The sequence below is a fragment of the Alnus glutinosa genome, chromosome 14 (assembly GCF_958979055.1).
Source record: "Alnus glutinosa chromosome 14, dhAlnGlut1.1, whole genome shotgun sequence".
In the NCBI taxonomy this organism is placed as follows: Eukaryota; Viridiplantae; Streptophyta; class Magnoliopsida; order Fagales; family Betulaceae; genus Alnus; species Alnus glutinosa.
Genome location: NC_084899.1, coordinates 23490399 through 23506116, shown reverse-complemented (window position 1 = coordinate 23506116; position 15718 = coordinate 23490399). Strand labels below are relative to the sequence as shown.

At 36.7% G+C, this 15718-nt stretch overlaps 1 protein-coding gene across 1 annotated transcript; it reads left to right on the top strand.

Annotated features, from left to right (window-relative positions):
- The first annotated feature begins 1550 nt into the window (after positions 1-1550).
- LOC133856843 (receptor-like protein 35) lies at positions 1551-9967 on the top strand. The gene is made up of 6 exons (XM_062291883.1): positions 1551-1839; positions 1924-1942; positions 4921-5084; positions 6931-7029; positions 7130-7453; positions 9417-9967. The coding sequence occupies exons 1-6, from the start codon at positions 1551-1553 to the stop codon at positions 9965-9967; spliced, it is 1446 nt and encodes a 481-aa protein (XP_062147867.1).
- The last annotated feature ends 5751 nt before the right edge of the window (positions 9968-15718 follow it).

Genomic DNA, 15718 nt, shown 5'->3' with positions numbered 1-15718 from the left:
TCAAATTTTGATCGACCCTTAATTTTTTTTTAAAATTTTTTAATAAAAATTGATGCAATGATTTATGAACATGGTCACATCAGCCTCTCAATTACTAGTTTAGAAACTATAATCATATAACAGCAACTTGTCATTGCAACGTAGGAGCAAGAGGCCACAACAGCCTAATCCAAGATGCATGGTCATTGAAGGAGACGATAAGCAAGAATCAACTAAGGAAAAGAGGCAGAGGAATGCAGGGGGCTCGTTGATATGATCTAATCGCTGGGAGACCATCTCACGTACCGCAACAATAACTCTTTTATGTTGTTCTGTTTCTTTCCTTGTTATCTTTCTATCTTTATCTATTATCTTATTTCATAAGTTGCTTTGTCGTGAATGTTAGAGTATTAAGAGGGGAAAATGTATGAGAATGGGGTATTGAGAATTGATTAAGTTTGTCTTGTGGTTTGTCTCCTGCCTTAATTGGAGTTCATTATCTATAATATTTGTGTTATTAGTTGTGGGTTCCTATTAATTAACGTGGTATCAAAGCATGGCCACCAGCTACTAATGAAAACCGTATCGAAAAATTGTGTAATTCTCTTGAAATTATTTAATTAATAATTAATTTGGTATGCATCTCAATACTTATTTACCAACTAAATAAGTCCGGAAAGATCTCTTAATCCTCCAAATAGAAATCAGCCAAAGTAAACACTTCATAGGGTTACAAGATAGCCAAATTCTCATAAAACCATAATACCAAAATTATGGAGAGCAAACTACTAATCTCCAATATAGCTTAAATAACAATGTAATAAACCATTAAGTATCTAAATCCAAAACAATTAATCTACAAAATAATATCTTAGGAATGATACATATATAGAATAATTCCATCAATTTCCTCCCCTCCCTCTCCCTCTCCCTCTTTTGTGCGACTGTAGATTCACCAATTCAAACTTTTAACAACTACAAATACAAAAATGATAATATCATTTAAATTAATGAATGTGATATACAAGAAATTGTGAATAATACATGTTACGAACATCACGCTGTTCCCACATTTCAGTCAATTTTTCCACAAACCCATCGATTGTAGTGTTGAATAGCCTGTCCCATGGACATTCTTGGACAGAACTAGCCCAGTTTAATGTCAATTGGACTGAGCACATAGCAAAACATTCTCAAAAAAAACTTCACACCGAGCTAGCCAAAATAACTAAGGCCTCATTTGGTTCATAGATTAAACCCATAGATAGGAATAGCTATTCCCACGGAATAACTATTTATTTGTTTGGTTGTACATTATTTATAGGAATAGTTATTTCCTTACGAAGAGGAATAGATATTTCTCTAAAAAAATGAAATGAATAGTTATTCCTTGAGGAATGTAATGAGTTTTCCAAAAAAACCCATTAATTTTTTTATTTGTCTTTTTTTTAAAAAAAAAAAAAAAACCTTAATATGCGGCAACCCTAACAAAGAATTTTGTCCACCAAACTGAAAACCTAGAAAAAAAGAAAAAAAAAAAAAGAAGAAGATTGAAGAAAATGATGAAGAAGATGGTCCCTGGGAAAATTGAGTTGCAGAAGCAGAAGTATAATGGTGATAGTAAAAAAGTGAAGGACGTGAAAAGTAAGAGATTCTTGTTGCTAGTATCATTGACACTGCGCTCAAATCCTAAATATGCCCGTGAAGGCCGGCTTCCGGTTCTTGGTTCTGATGTGAATGATTTTGTTCTCTATTGTGCAGATGCAGGACTCGGTGGTTTAAAGATCGCATTTCCTATTGTTCAAATTTGTTTCTTTTTAATTGTAATTGATCGGTCCTTGATAATTGATATTGTAAATGGTGAGCAACATCTTTGCTTTCTATTGATTAACAAATTTTTTTAAAAATGAAATTTCTGCTTTCTATATTGACTCTTATAAATAGATTTGACTAATTTCGAGAAGTGTGAATTTTTTTTTAAAATATATATATATATATATATATATTAGTTTTTTATATATAATTTGGGTATTTTAGTAATTTTGTTACAATTACAATAAAAGCATATAAATTATGACCAAACTAAGAAATATGAATAACTATTATATTCCACATTCTTTTATTCTTAGTAATACCTATTCATTTTCTTAGGGTGAGTTTGGGATTGCGATTTCGTAGAGAAAAAGTGCGATTTTAAACCAAATCGCATAAAATAAATCGTTTGAAAACTGCGTTTTTAAAAAATTGCGATTTAAAAATGCAGAAAAGTGCTTATTTAAATCGCAGACAATGAGATGCTTTTTTGAAAACGTAGTATTTTAAAAGGCTAACCTGTGATTTTAAAAGACAAACTGCGATTTTACTAAACGCTTAACTCATTTTTAAAAATTACTTTTTAAAAGCGCACATTTTGAAATTGCTATTTTTAAAATTGTACTTTTTAAAATCGCAAACCCAAACAGATCCTAGAATAGTCATTCCGCATACTAAACCAGACCTAAGGGTTTGTCGAGCTCCAATAGTCGGTTGTAACTCAACAAATCCTTAGCTATATTAATAATATTAAATAAATAAAACAATATTCTTCTGAAAAATGGAAAAAAAGATAATGAAATAATATTTTAAATAGACTAATAAAAATGAATAGCTAAAATGTTGGATCTGAATATCGTAGAAAAGTTTGTAGCTAAATAGAAAAGAAAAAAAGTATTCTTTAATTAAAATTTAGCTAAATATTTGCTAAGTTGAATGTGAATATATGCTCTTAGGTCTCTTATATATCCTCACTTTTTATACTTCTTTCTACCAAACAAAACTTTAAAAATAGATTATACGCAGCCATTGATTTTGTGGCAGAATTAGTACCTGCGAGACGTGCCCAATAAGCTGGCCGGTGTTGTTTATAATTTTTTAACAGAAGTTGTATGAGAAATATTCTTGTTTTATCCCCTGTTTTCCCATTAATTAGTAGGTCAGTGGAGATTTGATTTGAGTCTGATGATCATGATTATTAGTATATGGTGTTTTTTTTTTTTTTTTTTTTAACATCACCTTCATTACCGATAAAAGCCCCAAAAAGGGATTACAAGTGACAACAAAAGACCAAAGGTCTATACAAATACAAGAGTAAAATAGAAGGCGATAACACCACCTCGAAGGCGGAAGCTCAGCCCATAGGCCATGGCAATGACCAGAGATAAAGAATCTTTACCCACTAAGTCAGGATAAAACCCGACTTAAAGCAGTTATCAAATACAACAGTCAACAGACTAACATTACATGAACATACATTTGGGCCTCTCAATACAATAAAACACAACCCTACTAAAGATAAGAGGCATGGTCTAGCTTAAAGCCACCTAAAAGCCCATAAAATATCAGCCCATTGCAAAGATACACTGTGAAAGACAAGAATATACAATCCAAACAGAAAAACATCCACTGCCATCGCCGAAAAGAGCTAGTCATTGCCTGAGTCGGCGCGTGCGAGACACGCGCCATATCCTGAGACTCCAATAGCACCCAACCACCACGGACCACCACCAACAGCCACAAACTAGGCCTGAGAAACGAAGCATAGCCCTCACGCGCCGATCCAGGAATCAAGATCCCGGTGCGTGCAGGCCACGCGCCGGTCAAGGAATAACGACGCGACCTCAGCTTGTGACAGTCGGACCGGGAGACGACGGCGAAAGCGGCTACGGAGCGCGTGACAGGATATCTCCGGTGAAAACGCACATATCTGACTCTCAAAATAAGACTATAAACACACTGCCAGAGAGACGAAAACCACCGAGGACTCAAGGAAAACAACCGGATCCAAGCCAACAATACACCGGAAGTTTCCTTCTGGAAAATAGAAAAGAAAACCAAAGAAAACACAATAAAACTTCACAACCTCGAAGAGTCAGAAGACCAAAACACCACCGAAAACAGGTTCGGGGGAACTTAACTTCCTACCCTAATGGTAGGAAGAAAAACCAACCTCCACTGGTAAAGCCAGGGAGGGACAAAAACTCCAAAGCTTGAGGAGCTTGGAGGACAAAAAACTCCCTCCCCCAGCAAACAAATCTCTGAAAGCAAACTCTCTCTCTCTAGAAAGTTGAAAGCTTCTCTCTCTAGAAAGTTTTGAAAGTCCTCCTTTTTAAAAAGTATATATTATTATGAGTCTGATGATCATGATATGGTGTTGCAACACGCGGGAATAAAATATGAATTTTTTGAGTGCTAAAATCTTAAGAAATCTTTTTTTTTTTTTAAAAAAGGACTATAAATCTAATAATAGGTGTGCTGGCCCATGTCCCACTGTAAGAGTAAAAGAACAAAAGAACTTGACATGGGAGTTTCCCAGAAATCACCGAAAGGATAACCATTAATCATAACTGATACATTTGTTTTCAAAGACGTTACTAAAAATAAAATTTGACAAGATCCTGATCTTGACTTTGAGTTTGTGTGGCTCAAATAAATTAAAGTTGAGCGTACATCACATATTATGAACGTATTTAAAAGGTGATGATTATTATCGGAGATGGTGTTGACGAGAGAAGTCCTCCACTACGGCACTTGGAAATGGAGATCCCGTTTTCCTTTATTGATAGACAAAAAAAAAGTGCGTTAAAAGAGAATTAATTCGATATATATATATGAAAGAAGACATGCAAGAAGTCCTCCACTACTACTAGGATTATTTTATTTATTACAATATCGTTGAGATACCAATATAAATAGAACCCATGTGGTTCCTTTGGGACATCAAAATTAAACCAGCAGTACTTCAACTAATTCTCCTCTTACGTACATACCCCACCACCCTCCCAAAGATCGAGAGGGTCGAATAATGAGAGGCCCTTATGTTAAATTCCTTCTTCTATTTGGGCTCCTCCTATCAACCACAATTACAATTTGTTTCTCATTGAATTTGCATAATTCTGAGGTCAGATGCATAGAGGAAGAAAGACAAGCACTCCTCAAATTCAAACAAGGCCTTCAACATAATTACGGTATGCCCTCTTCTTGGGGCAGTCATGAGGGAGATTGTTGCAAATGGGAAGGAATTGAATGCAGCAACCGAACAGGTCATGTTGTCGCACTTGATCTAAGAGGTAAATATTTGTCAGGTGAAATAAGCTCTTCATTACATGGATTGAAACATTTGACTTACCTCGACTTACACTACAAAAAAACATGCAATTAGCCACTTACAGTTCGCCACGTGTACGGAAGTCATACACGTGGCGAACCGTTTGCCACGTGTTAGGAGAGTGGTAGATCCGAGTATAGCAAATTGTACAATTCGCCACATGTATTTATATAACACGTGGCAAACAATTAGCCACGTGTATAGAAATACACGTGGCACAGTGGCCACGTTTATTACTGTACACGTGGCTTGTTTTTTTTTTTTTTTTAGCCACTTATTACTGTGCACGTGGCCAAAATCAGGAATTTTTTTTTAAAAAAAAATACAAGAAAAGAACAGATCGTATCTGTTCTTTTCTTCTTCTGTTTTTTTTCTTTCTTTCTAATATTCTATACGGTATACGGTATTCAAATAACAGCTTGTGTACGTCGTCGAGATCCGGCGATCCGGCAAGATCTGGAGAAAGGGCCGGTGTATCCGGTGAGATCTGGAGAAAGGGCCGGTTTATCCGGAGAGATCCGCGCCGGATCTTCGTCCAACTCGTCGACGAAAATACCCACTTCAAAAATACCCATTTGGCCGAGAATGAGCAGAAAACACCAAAAGAAACCAACTACTCCGGCGACTAACAAAAAGGACCAAAAAAAATTAACAAAAATACCAAAAATCACCGTCAAAAGGACCCACAAACCACCGGCCTCTTCTCCATCACCGACGACGAAAGCAAGCTTCTCCGAGTCGTGCGTCCGGGTGGGGGTGAGTCATCGTCGATCTGTTGAGAAAAAAATACAAACAAAGTTAGCCATTTTTTTGATGACAAATGGGGAGAGACAAGAGAGTTGAAAAAAGAAAAGGAAAAAAAATTAAGAAGGCAGATCTGAAAAAATAAGAAAAGAGGAGAGACGAGAGATAGAAAGAAAAGGAAAAATTTAAGAAGCCAGATCTATCTTCTAGAAGACAGATCTGGCTTTTAAAAAGAAAATGAGAAAAAAATTAAAAAATTGAAATCAAACACAAATTTAAAACCCGTCTTCCCCCAAAAACATGCAAATGGCAACGTGGTCTATGACCACGTTGCTAAAATTTTAAATTTTAAAAATATTTTATAATAATTTTATTTCTCGAAAAAAATTATATATATATATATATATATATATATATACATATATATTTTAACCACGTGTATTAATTACACGTGGCCAATTGGCCACGTGTATTAATCACACGTAACCAGTTAGCCACGTGTATTAATTACACGTTGCCAACTGGTCATGTGTATTAATTACGTAGCCAATTAGCCACGTGTAATTAATATACGTGGCCAATTGGCAACGTGTATTAATTACACGTTGCGAGTTGGCCACGTGTAATTAATATACGTGGCTAATTGGCTTTTTCATACTTTCTTTTACATTTAGCCACGTGTATTTATTACACGTGGCTAACTGGCCACGTGGCTACAGTAACAGCTACTGTAACCACGTGGCTAATTGCATGTTTTTTTATAGTGTTAAGTCTCAATATGTTTTCCAACTTCCCAAAGTTCATTGGTTCACTCACTAAGTTGCAATATCTCAATCTTTCCTCGACCTTTTTTCCTGGAACCATTAATATTCCACCACAGCTTGGAAATCTCTCAAGCTTGATTTCTCTTGATCTCAGCTAGAACTATTATGGGCTGATTGAGGACCATAATCTTGATTGGCTCATTCATCTCCCCTCTTTAAGGTACTTAAATATGAGCACTATGAACCTTAGCAAGGCAGTCAATTGGCTGGATAAATTTAATATGCTCCCTTCTTTGTCAGACTTACGTCTAGGTAATTGTGAGCTCTCCATGCCTGCTCCTCCTGTGCTTTCCAGTGCTATTAATTCTTCTTCACCACTTTCATTCCTTGATCTCTCTGGCAATTTTAATTTCAACTCTTCAATATTCCCTTGTTCATCTTGACCTCAGTTTTAACGAGATAAAATGTCCCATTCCAAAAGCTTTGGAAAAAATGGTAGCTCTAGTTTATCTTGACCTCTCTTATAACCTGTTAGAAGATTCTATTCCAGAAATGTTTGGGAATATGGAAGCTCTTGTTCATCTTGACCTCAGTCAAAACATGTTAGAAGGTTCTATTCCAGAAGCGTTTGGGAATATGGTAGGTTTTGTTCAACTTGACCTCTCTTACAACAACCTTCAAGGGGCGATGCCGGATCTTACAAAATTATCCTTGTTGAGAGAGTTGAGTCTGTCCAACAATCAGTTAAATGAGAGTTTAGACAATGTTCTAGGAAAACATTCCAAGCTTCATGCGCTGGATGTGTCTTTCAATTCCTTCAAAGGTGTGGTCACTGAAGCACATTTGTCAAATTTTCCCAGCCTACAACGGTTGGACTTCTCTTTTAATTCTCTATCTTTGAAGTTTAGTCCAGTTTGGGTTCCACTATTTTATTTGGATATCATAGGATTGGGCTCTTGCAAATTGGGGCCAACTTTTCCTCAATGGCTTCAAACACAACAGAATTTTTCATGGCTTGATATATCTAATTCAAGAATCTCAGACACCATCCCCAACTGGTTTTGGGACCTTTCTTCCAAAATAGAGTTATTAAATATCTCCCACAACCATATCACTGGTACCATACCTCTTCAATGGTTTTCGACAAACTTTATTAGTGATTATGCAATAGATTTGAGTTATAACCGCTTCAGTGGTCCACTGCCACAAATTAATTTTGATGGATCTGTGTTGAATCTCTCCAATAATTTGTTCCAAGGAACTATTACATTTATATATAAGCCAACTATATCATTGTTGGACTACCTTGATCTTTCAAATAACTTGTTATTTGGAGAGCTCCCCGAGTGTTGGGAAAATATGACGATAAGGACATCCCTTAATTTGGAAAACAATCATCTCTCTGGGAGAATTCTTAAATCTTTGGGGTAATTACCTTTTTCCCCCATGAAATATCGGCCAATGTCATTTTGCCCCCACGAACTACCGCTTCGACCAAAAGAGAGCATCAAACTACCATTTTTATACACTTTGCCCCCTTCCGTCAGGAATTCCATTAATTTTGGATGGAATATGCCATTTTTTACCGTTAATTTTGACTTAAAGACCAAAATACCCTCTACAGTAATTAATAAAAAATATTAAAATTAATATATTTTAAAAAAAAACAAACAAACAAACAAACAAACAAACCAAAAACCAAAAACCTGAAGGAAAAGGGGTGGCTGCCGCCACCCCTGAGGTGGCTGCCGCCACCCCTGAGGTGGCTGCCGCCACCCCTGAGGTGGCCGGGTGGCCCAGAGGTGGCTCCGGCCACCTCTGGGGTGGCTCGCAGCCCACCCCAGCCTAAGGGGTGGCCGCACGGCCTCCCCAGAACCTGGGGGGGCCGCGCGGCCACCCTAGGTCATTTCTAGGGTGGCCGCGAGCCACCCCAGAGGTGGCCGGCCTAAGGGGTGGCCACACGGCCGCCCCAGAACCTAGGGGGGCCGCGCGGCCACCCAGCTTCCGGGGAGGCCACGAGCCACTCCAGAGGTGGCCGGAGCCACCTCTGGGGGTGGCTCGCAGGCCACCCGGCCACCTCAGGGGTGGCGGCAGCCACCCCTTTTCCTTCAGTCTTTTTTTTTTTTTTTTAAATGAGGGTATTTAAGTCATTTTTTAAATTGAGTTAGGGCATTTACGTCTTTGCATGAATTAGACTGACAGAAGGGGGCAAAAGTGTGTAAAAATGGTAGTTTGATGCTCTCTTTTGGTCGAAGTGGTAGTTCATGGGGGCAAAATGACACAGGCCGGTAGTTCATGGGGGGAAAAGGTAATTACCCCTAAATCTTTTGGAGGAATTTGTAGGAAAGAACAGTATTTAGTGTCATTGCATTTCAAGAACAACAGTTTCATTGGAGAATTGCCTATGTCATTGATAAACTGCTCTTCACTAAAAGTATTAGATTTTGGAGAAAACAAACTCGTTGGGAGGATACCAATGTGGATAGGCACAAGCCTAAAAGATTTGGTGGTTCTTCGCCTCCCATCAAACATGTTTGTTGGTAGCATACCATTAGAGTTATGTCAACTAACATCTCTTCAAATCTTGGACCTCTCTAACAACAATATTTCAGGGACTATACCTCGGTGCCTTAAAAACTTCACTACCATGGCTCAAAAACAAGATTCAGAAAATTTTGATCGTCCAAGTTATCGTAATGAATTTCTGGTCAATTATATTTATGCACACGAGTATTAAACATATTCTCAATATCTCAACATTGAGCATGCATTCGTGAATACAAAAGGATTTCATCTTGAGTATGATAAAATTCTTGGACAAGTGAAAGTAATTGATCTTTCAAGTAATAAATTGAAAGGAGAAATTCCAATAGAAATAACAACTCTCGTGGAATTGATTGGATTGAACCTATCTAGAAATTTGATGTTTGGCATCATCCCTCAAAGTATTGGTGACATGGAGAGATTAGAGTCTCTAGACTTCTCAAGCAATCACCTTTTTGGTGTAATTCCCCCAAGCCTCACTAATTTGAACTTTTTGGAATATTTGAATTTGTCGAACAACAATTTATCAAGTAGAATCCCAGCAAGTACCCAACTCCAAAGCTTCAATGCTTATTCATATGCAAGTAACCGATATCTTTGTGGGTTGCCTCTTTTGAAAATGTGTCTCGGAGATGAAGCACCTCAAGGTCCTCGAATTGGTAACACACATAGAGAAAGCAATATTCAAGAACATGCAAACTCTCACGAACATCTATGGTTCTTCCATTCCTCCCTAAGGAAGAGGCAGAGGAATGCAGGGGGCTCGTTGATATGGTCTAATCGCACGCAATAACTCTTTTTATGTTGTTCTCTTTCTTTCCTTGTTATGTTTCTATCTTTATCTATTATCTTATTTCATAAGTTGCTTTGTCGTGGATGTTAAGAGTAATAAGAGGGGAAAATGTATGAGAAATAGGTATTGAGAATTGATTAAGTTTGTCTCCAGCCCTATTCCAAAAGCTTTCGGGAATATGGTAGCTCTTGTTCATCTTCACCACTCGTCCAACAACCTTCAAGCGGCGATACCTGATCTTACAAAATTATCTTTGTTGAGAGAATTGCGCCTGTTCAAGAATCAGTAAAATGGGAGTACTGTAGACAATGTTCTAGGAAAACTTTTCAAGCTTCAGGTTCTGGACGTGCCTTATAATTCTGATTTGTCTTTGAAGTTTAGTACATACCAGGTTCCACCATTTCATCTGGATATCATTTGTGTTGAACCTCTCGAATAATTTGTTTCACGGAACTATTACATTCATATATGAGACAAATGGATCCTTGAGTTATCTTGGTCTTTCGAATAACTTGTTATTCGGAGAGCTCTCATTGACCCTAGTGGTGACAAATGAGACACATGTGACAAATGAAAAACCGTTAACTATAATGGTAAAGTAATAGAGGGTCAATTTGAAACTTTGACAAAACTTAAGGACCTTATTTTTGAAATAAAAAACTTAAGGACTGTGACGACCCGTTATTTTATTTTATTTTTTTATACAAAGCATTTGCATAAATATTAGTCTTTTAAAATATAAACGGATCTTCACAGTAGCATGATGATATGTCGCAAAGCCAACATATAGTACATTTCCCATAATATGAACCTGGTATATCAGAGTATAACATCTATTCATCTATGCAGCGGAAAACATAAACCTAAATAGCGGAAATCATAACATAAACTTCTATTACAAATAATCATAAACAAAGAGCCATATTACATCTATCTGTTTAAGTCTTTTCTCAATATAATTACATAACAGAAATGGCTTTACAAGAACAAGTGACACAAACGTCACAAGCCATAAACTAAACCTATAAACAAGTGGACAACCAGTGGTCCACCAATTACGACAGTCGCGGCGTGCTTCAGTCATAACATCCAAAGTACCCTTCTACAATGCTATCAACTACGACCGGAATACCTGCAACCAAAGGAACATCATCTATATGGTTGTGGGGGTTTGCCACATCCGTATAGGTGGAATTATGAGCCTACCGTCTTAGCATAGATAAATACACTAAGACCTCAAAAGTATATTATTCACTGAGTTTTCGCAAAGAACCAACTTCTCCTTTTTAGTTATGCGTACACTATAACAGCTACCAATTTTATAAACTTCTGTTTTGAAAATCCCCATAACTGATATAGCATACACTGACAAATAGAAAGCATTTTAACATACTAGGCAACTAATATTATTCGTAGGAGATTCGTTATTTAAAACAATGACATTTAAATTATGCAACCATCCGATTCCAATATACATAAGTTCTTTTTCTATCGAGACTCTCATGCATACTAATACGTCTAGCAAAACTACAAATATACTTATCATGAAAACATTACACAATTTAAACAATGCTATGCATGCTCATGATAGTCTTTTTGTTCATTGTGAGGCTTAACTTCTCTTCCATTATTATGAGCCTTATGCTCTCTTCGTTATTATGAGCCTTACGCTCTCTCCGTTATTATGAGCCTTACGCTCTCTTCCATTATTATGCGTTCATGCTTTATGCTTTACAATTCAAACTCTATACTCCTATTCTTTGCAAATCATGCTTTCTAACTCTATATTCCTATTCTTTGCAAATCATGCTTTCTTCAAATACGATAAACCAATAAACATGAAATTTTATCATCCTTCTTTGCATAATTAAATCCCAACTCCAGCACACTTTCAGATACTTTAAATCAATTCAAAACATTTCATTCATGCATCATTTCGTAACATCATTGATATTTCAACATAATTGAAACTACTTAAAACATCCAAAGCATACAGGTTAACATATCGTTGGTTCAGTAAGAAAATCATATATCATTTGCATTTCTATAAAATACATAAAAATATCTTTTCTCAGTGAGTAGAATACTCACCTGTGCTGCATTGGACTCGAACGTCCCACTGGGTTCTTGTTACTTGGACACAACATTGGAGAACCAATTAAAGTCTCCAATGATGACACAAGCCTGTAAACATTTATGATGTTAGACTATGCTATTGAACTCTAGACCTAATAACACACAAGCTACCCACGTGCTCACGCGTCGCATTACCCACTTCTAAGTCTAGCAAAGTATCTTAACTATTATTAAATTAACGCTTAGGTTTAGGTTCCTATTATATCATGTTTATTAACACTAAGGTGGGTTTATTATTTTATTAGGTTATCAATTGTTGTTGCATTACATTATCATTGCTAACCCCCCTTTTATAACATTTTATTTATTTACTAAATTAGTAATATACATCTAACTTACATACTTGTATATGTACATGTATATACATGTGTGTGTATATACACATATAAAATGCTCACCAATCTAAAACCTAATCCAAACACGTATAAAGATGCCGCTTAGTGATTCCTTGTATATAGGCTATTGCTCCAACGCTACATAATCCTTATGTATTCCATTTATTTATTATACCCATTTCACCTACACTATTTACTCATTCCTTAATTTATTTCTAGTTAAGTATATGTTCTATCAATCGGCTCATAGAACCCAACGCCCAACATTTACCTATTTATCATATTGTCTTAGTGTCCTTATGCATTAATTCTTCTCATACCTTACCTAAAATCCAAACCATCCAAAGCTCATAAACATAACCAAATACATCTATTAGTACACAAAACCACATAACCATACGTACATAACATTTTTCATTCCTTATTTCAACCACATTTGCCATTTACACCAAATGATCTAAAACATTAACTCCAAGCTCTTCTCAACAAACCAACCTAACCAATTTCCTTATCTTATTTCTCATTCCCCACTTAGTACCAAGATGAGGACTTTAATTACTAATTGACAATCCATTGTCCTTAAAGCATCCAATTAAACCAAAATAAAGAATCTAACTTAATTGAATCAACCTTATCCAACATATCATCAAAATCCTCATTTACATATCAAGACCAATTCTCAATAACTTACATGAAGACTAGAATTGTATTACAAAATCTAACATAATTCATTAAGATAAATTGCCACCAAGAGCTAAGCTTTCATCAAAGAATCACAACTAAACCAGAAAAGACACACCAATCAAAGCTTCAACTCCCTTCCATTTATGCATAATACTTAATTTACAATTCCCAAATTCAGATTTGGATCACCATCAATATACCCTTCCATATCACCAATAATTCCAAAAACTTTCCCAATCCAAATAACTCAAACGTTAATGGAAAATCAAAGGACTAAAATAACATTAAATAAATACTATTACAGCCGATATCTATAGCACCTAATTCCAACTTCAATTATCATCAACACTAATTTACATATCGCAACTACCAAAAATCATTTAATTACGTACCCATTCAAAACTAAATTTCTAGGCAACCAAAACCCATCATTAAGTTCAAGCTTCAAACTCAACCAATGACAACCTAGAATTCATACTAAAAATCAATCCAAAACCTCAATACCCATTCGGTCATCAATAAAGAAAATCAAAACCCCCAACCGGTATCAACTTCCAACTCATCAAAATCACAATCAATCAACCCCCAAATCATAAAATCATCCCTAAAATAGCATGGATAATTTATCAATAATCTAATCAAGACTAACCCGCTTTTTAATCAACATATAATCAACAAAATAGTAACTGGAAATTAACAAGAAATTACCAAGAGGATTTTCCTAGAAAATCCGCTGGAAATTGCCTCACTGGACCGCCGAAAAACTCGCCAGAGAATGCCCATGGAGGATCGGGTATCTGGGCCTTTCGGGTTACAGGTCTCCCTGGGTTGCTCAGGTCACCGGGTTACGGGTTCTCTCTCCCGGGTCATCTCTAGTTCACGGCCTCACCGGATATCGCGTCACCGGCGTTCTTTGGTCTCGTCGGCGTCACCCACCGAAGGATCGGGCTCCAGAATCCGTCTCTCTCTGATCTCCCTCTCAATCTCTCGATCTCGATCCCTCACTCTCCGTCTTACTCTCTCGATCTCATCTCCCTCTCACTCAGTCTGTTGTCTTCTTTCGGGCGTTAGTGTGATGTCCCGAATATTATTGGCTATTTTGGGAATAAAATTTATTGGGATAGACAAGTAAAATTAACTAGGCGACTAGAAAAAAATAATGGGACGTGCAGAGAATGTTTTATGGACCAAAGAATAAATTATATAAGGAAAAAATGTGTGAGAATGAAGGAGGAATTGAATAAATGCAAAAAGGGATTTAATAAATAAAATTAATGTGGCGCGTCCGGACGGCTCGACAGGCTCGTCCGAACGGTACCTTATCACCACGTGGCGGACGCCTTATTCCACGCGCGTTCGGACGGTCTGCAACGAGCGGTGCTCAGTCTTCTTAAACGACGCGCGTCCGGACGGTGATTTATGCCCGTCCGGACGGTCTGTCTAAAATGACGCGCGTTCGGACGATTTGAGATGCCCGTCCGGACAGGATTCCCTTTAAAAGGGGCAGTACGCCTGTTTCTTCCTTTTCTCCGGTTGTTTTCACTATTTCTCCACGGTTTTGTCACTCAAAAACTGTGATATCTTGAAATCCAACCGTCCAATCTTAGATCCGACTTCGATAACGTAATCCTTGAAGCCCGATCTACGTTATGATCGAACTTTTTGAGGTAAACAGTTAAAATCGCATCTTTTAGAGGTTTTTGTTAAATCTTATAGAAATGAGTTTAACTTGGTATTTTCTCTAGGTTTGGTGTAGTTTGGAGTTGCCAGGAGCATCCCGAGCATTGGGTCACTGCTTGGTGAATTTCTGGTGAGTTTCCCATAGACAATAGTTTTAGGTATTTTATTAAAGCGATATATTATTGTGGTTAACCCTAAGTTATGCTTATGGGTTAGCAAGGTTGGGATTTAGTAAAAATGGCTTTGGAGCGATTCAAAATGCCACTAGGTGTAATTACTAGTTGGAATGCTAATTAAAGCAATGTATTGTGTTTTAGCAGCACATTGCGGTTGAGCTTAGAGTTGTCTGGACATTTGGGAGTACACACGATCCAAGGTGGGTATTCCACTCACTGAGAAAATATATATTTTTATATGTATTGGATTGATAAAAATATATATGTTGTTTATGAAACCGAACCAACCATATGATGAAATGTATGTTTTGAGATGATTTGATTAGTTTCGATTATGTTTAAATATTATCAATGATGTTTAAGAATTGATGCATGAGTGAAAGGTGTTAATTGATTTAAAGTGTTGGAGTATGTTTTGCGATTAAGATTTAAATTATGCAAATTATTTGAGAACATGTCATGTTGAAACTGTTTAGATTTTATGAAGAAAATATGTTTTGAATGATTTCAAAGTGTTGGATAAAATGCTGGATTTGTTTAATTTTAAGAGGACGTGATTTAAAAACTGCATGATTTCAACGTGATACAGTAGTGAAATATATACTGGTCAAGCACGGAACATTGAGCATGTAGTATAGAGCATACATACCCTACCAATAACAGTATCAGCAACAGTAACAGTATCAGAAGGGTAACGGTATCAGCAGCATAATGAGCCATGGTCATGCATATCATATATA

Coding starts and splice junctions, on each gene's coding strand:
- LOC133856843 (XM_062291883.1), top strand. CDS start 1,551: ATGGTCCCTGGGAAAATTGAGTTGCAGAAGCAGAAGTATAATGGTGAT. Junction 5,085..6,930: donor TGTCGCACTTGATCTAAGAG/GTAAATATTTGT, acceptor CTTCTTTGTCAG/ACTTACGTCTAGGTAATTGT. Junction 7,030..7,129: donor TTCATTCCTTGATCTCTCTG/GCAATTTTAATT, acceptor AAAAAATGGTAG/CTCTAGTTTATCTTGACCTC.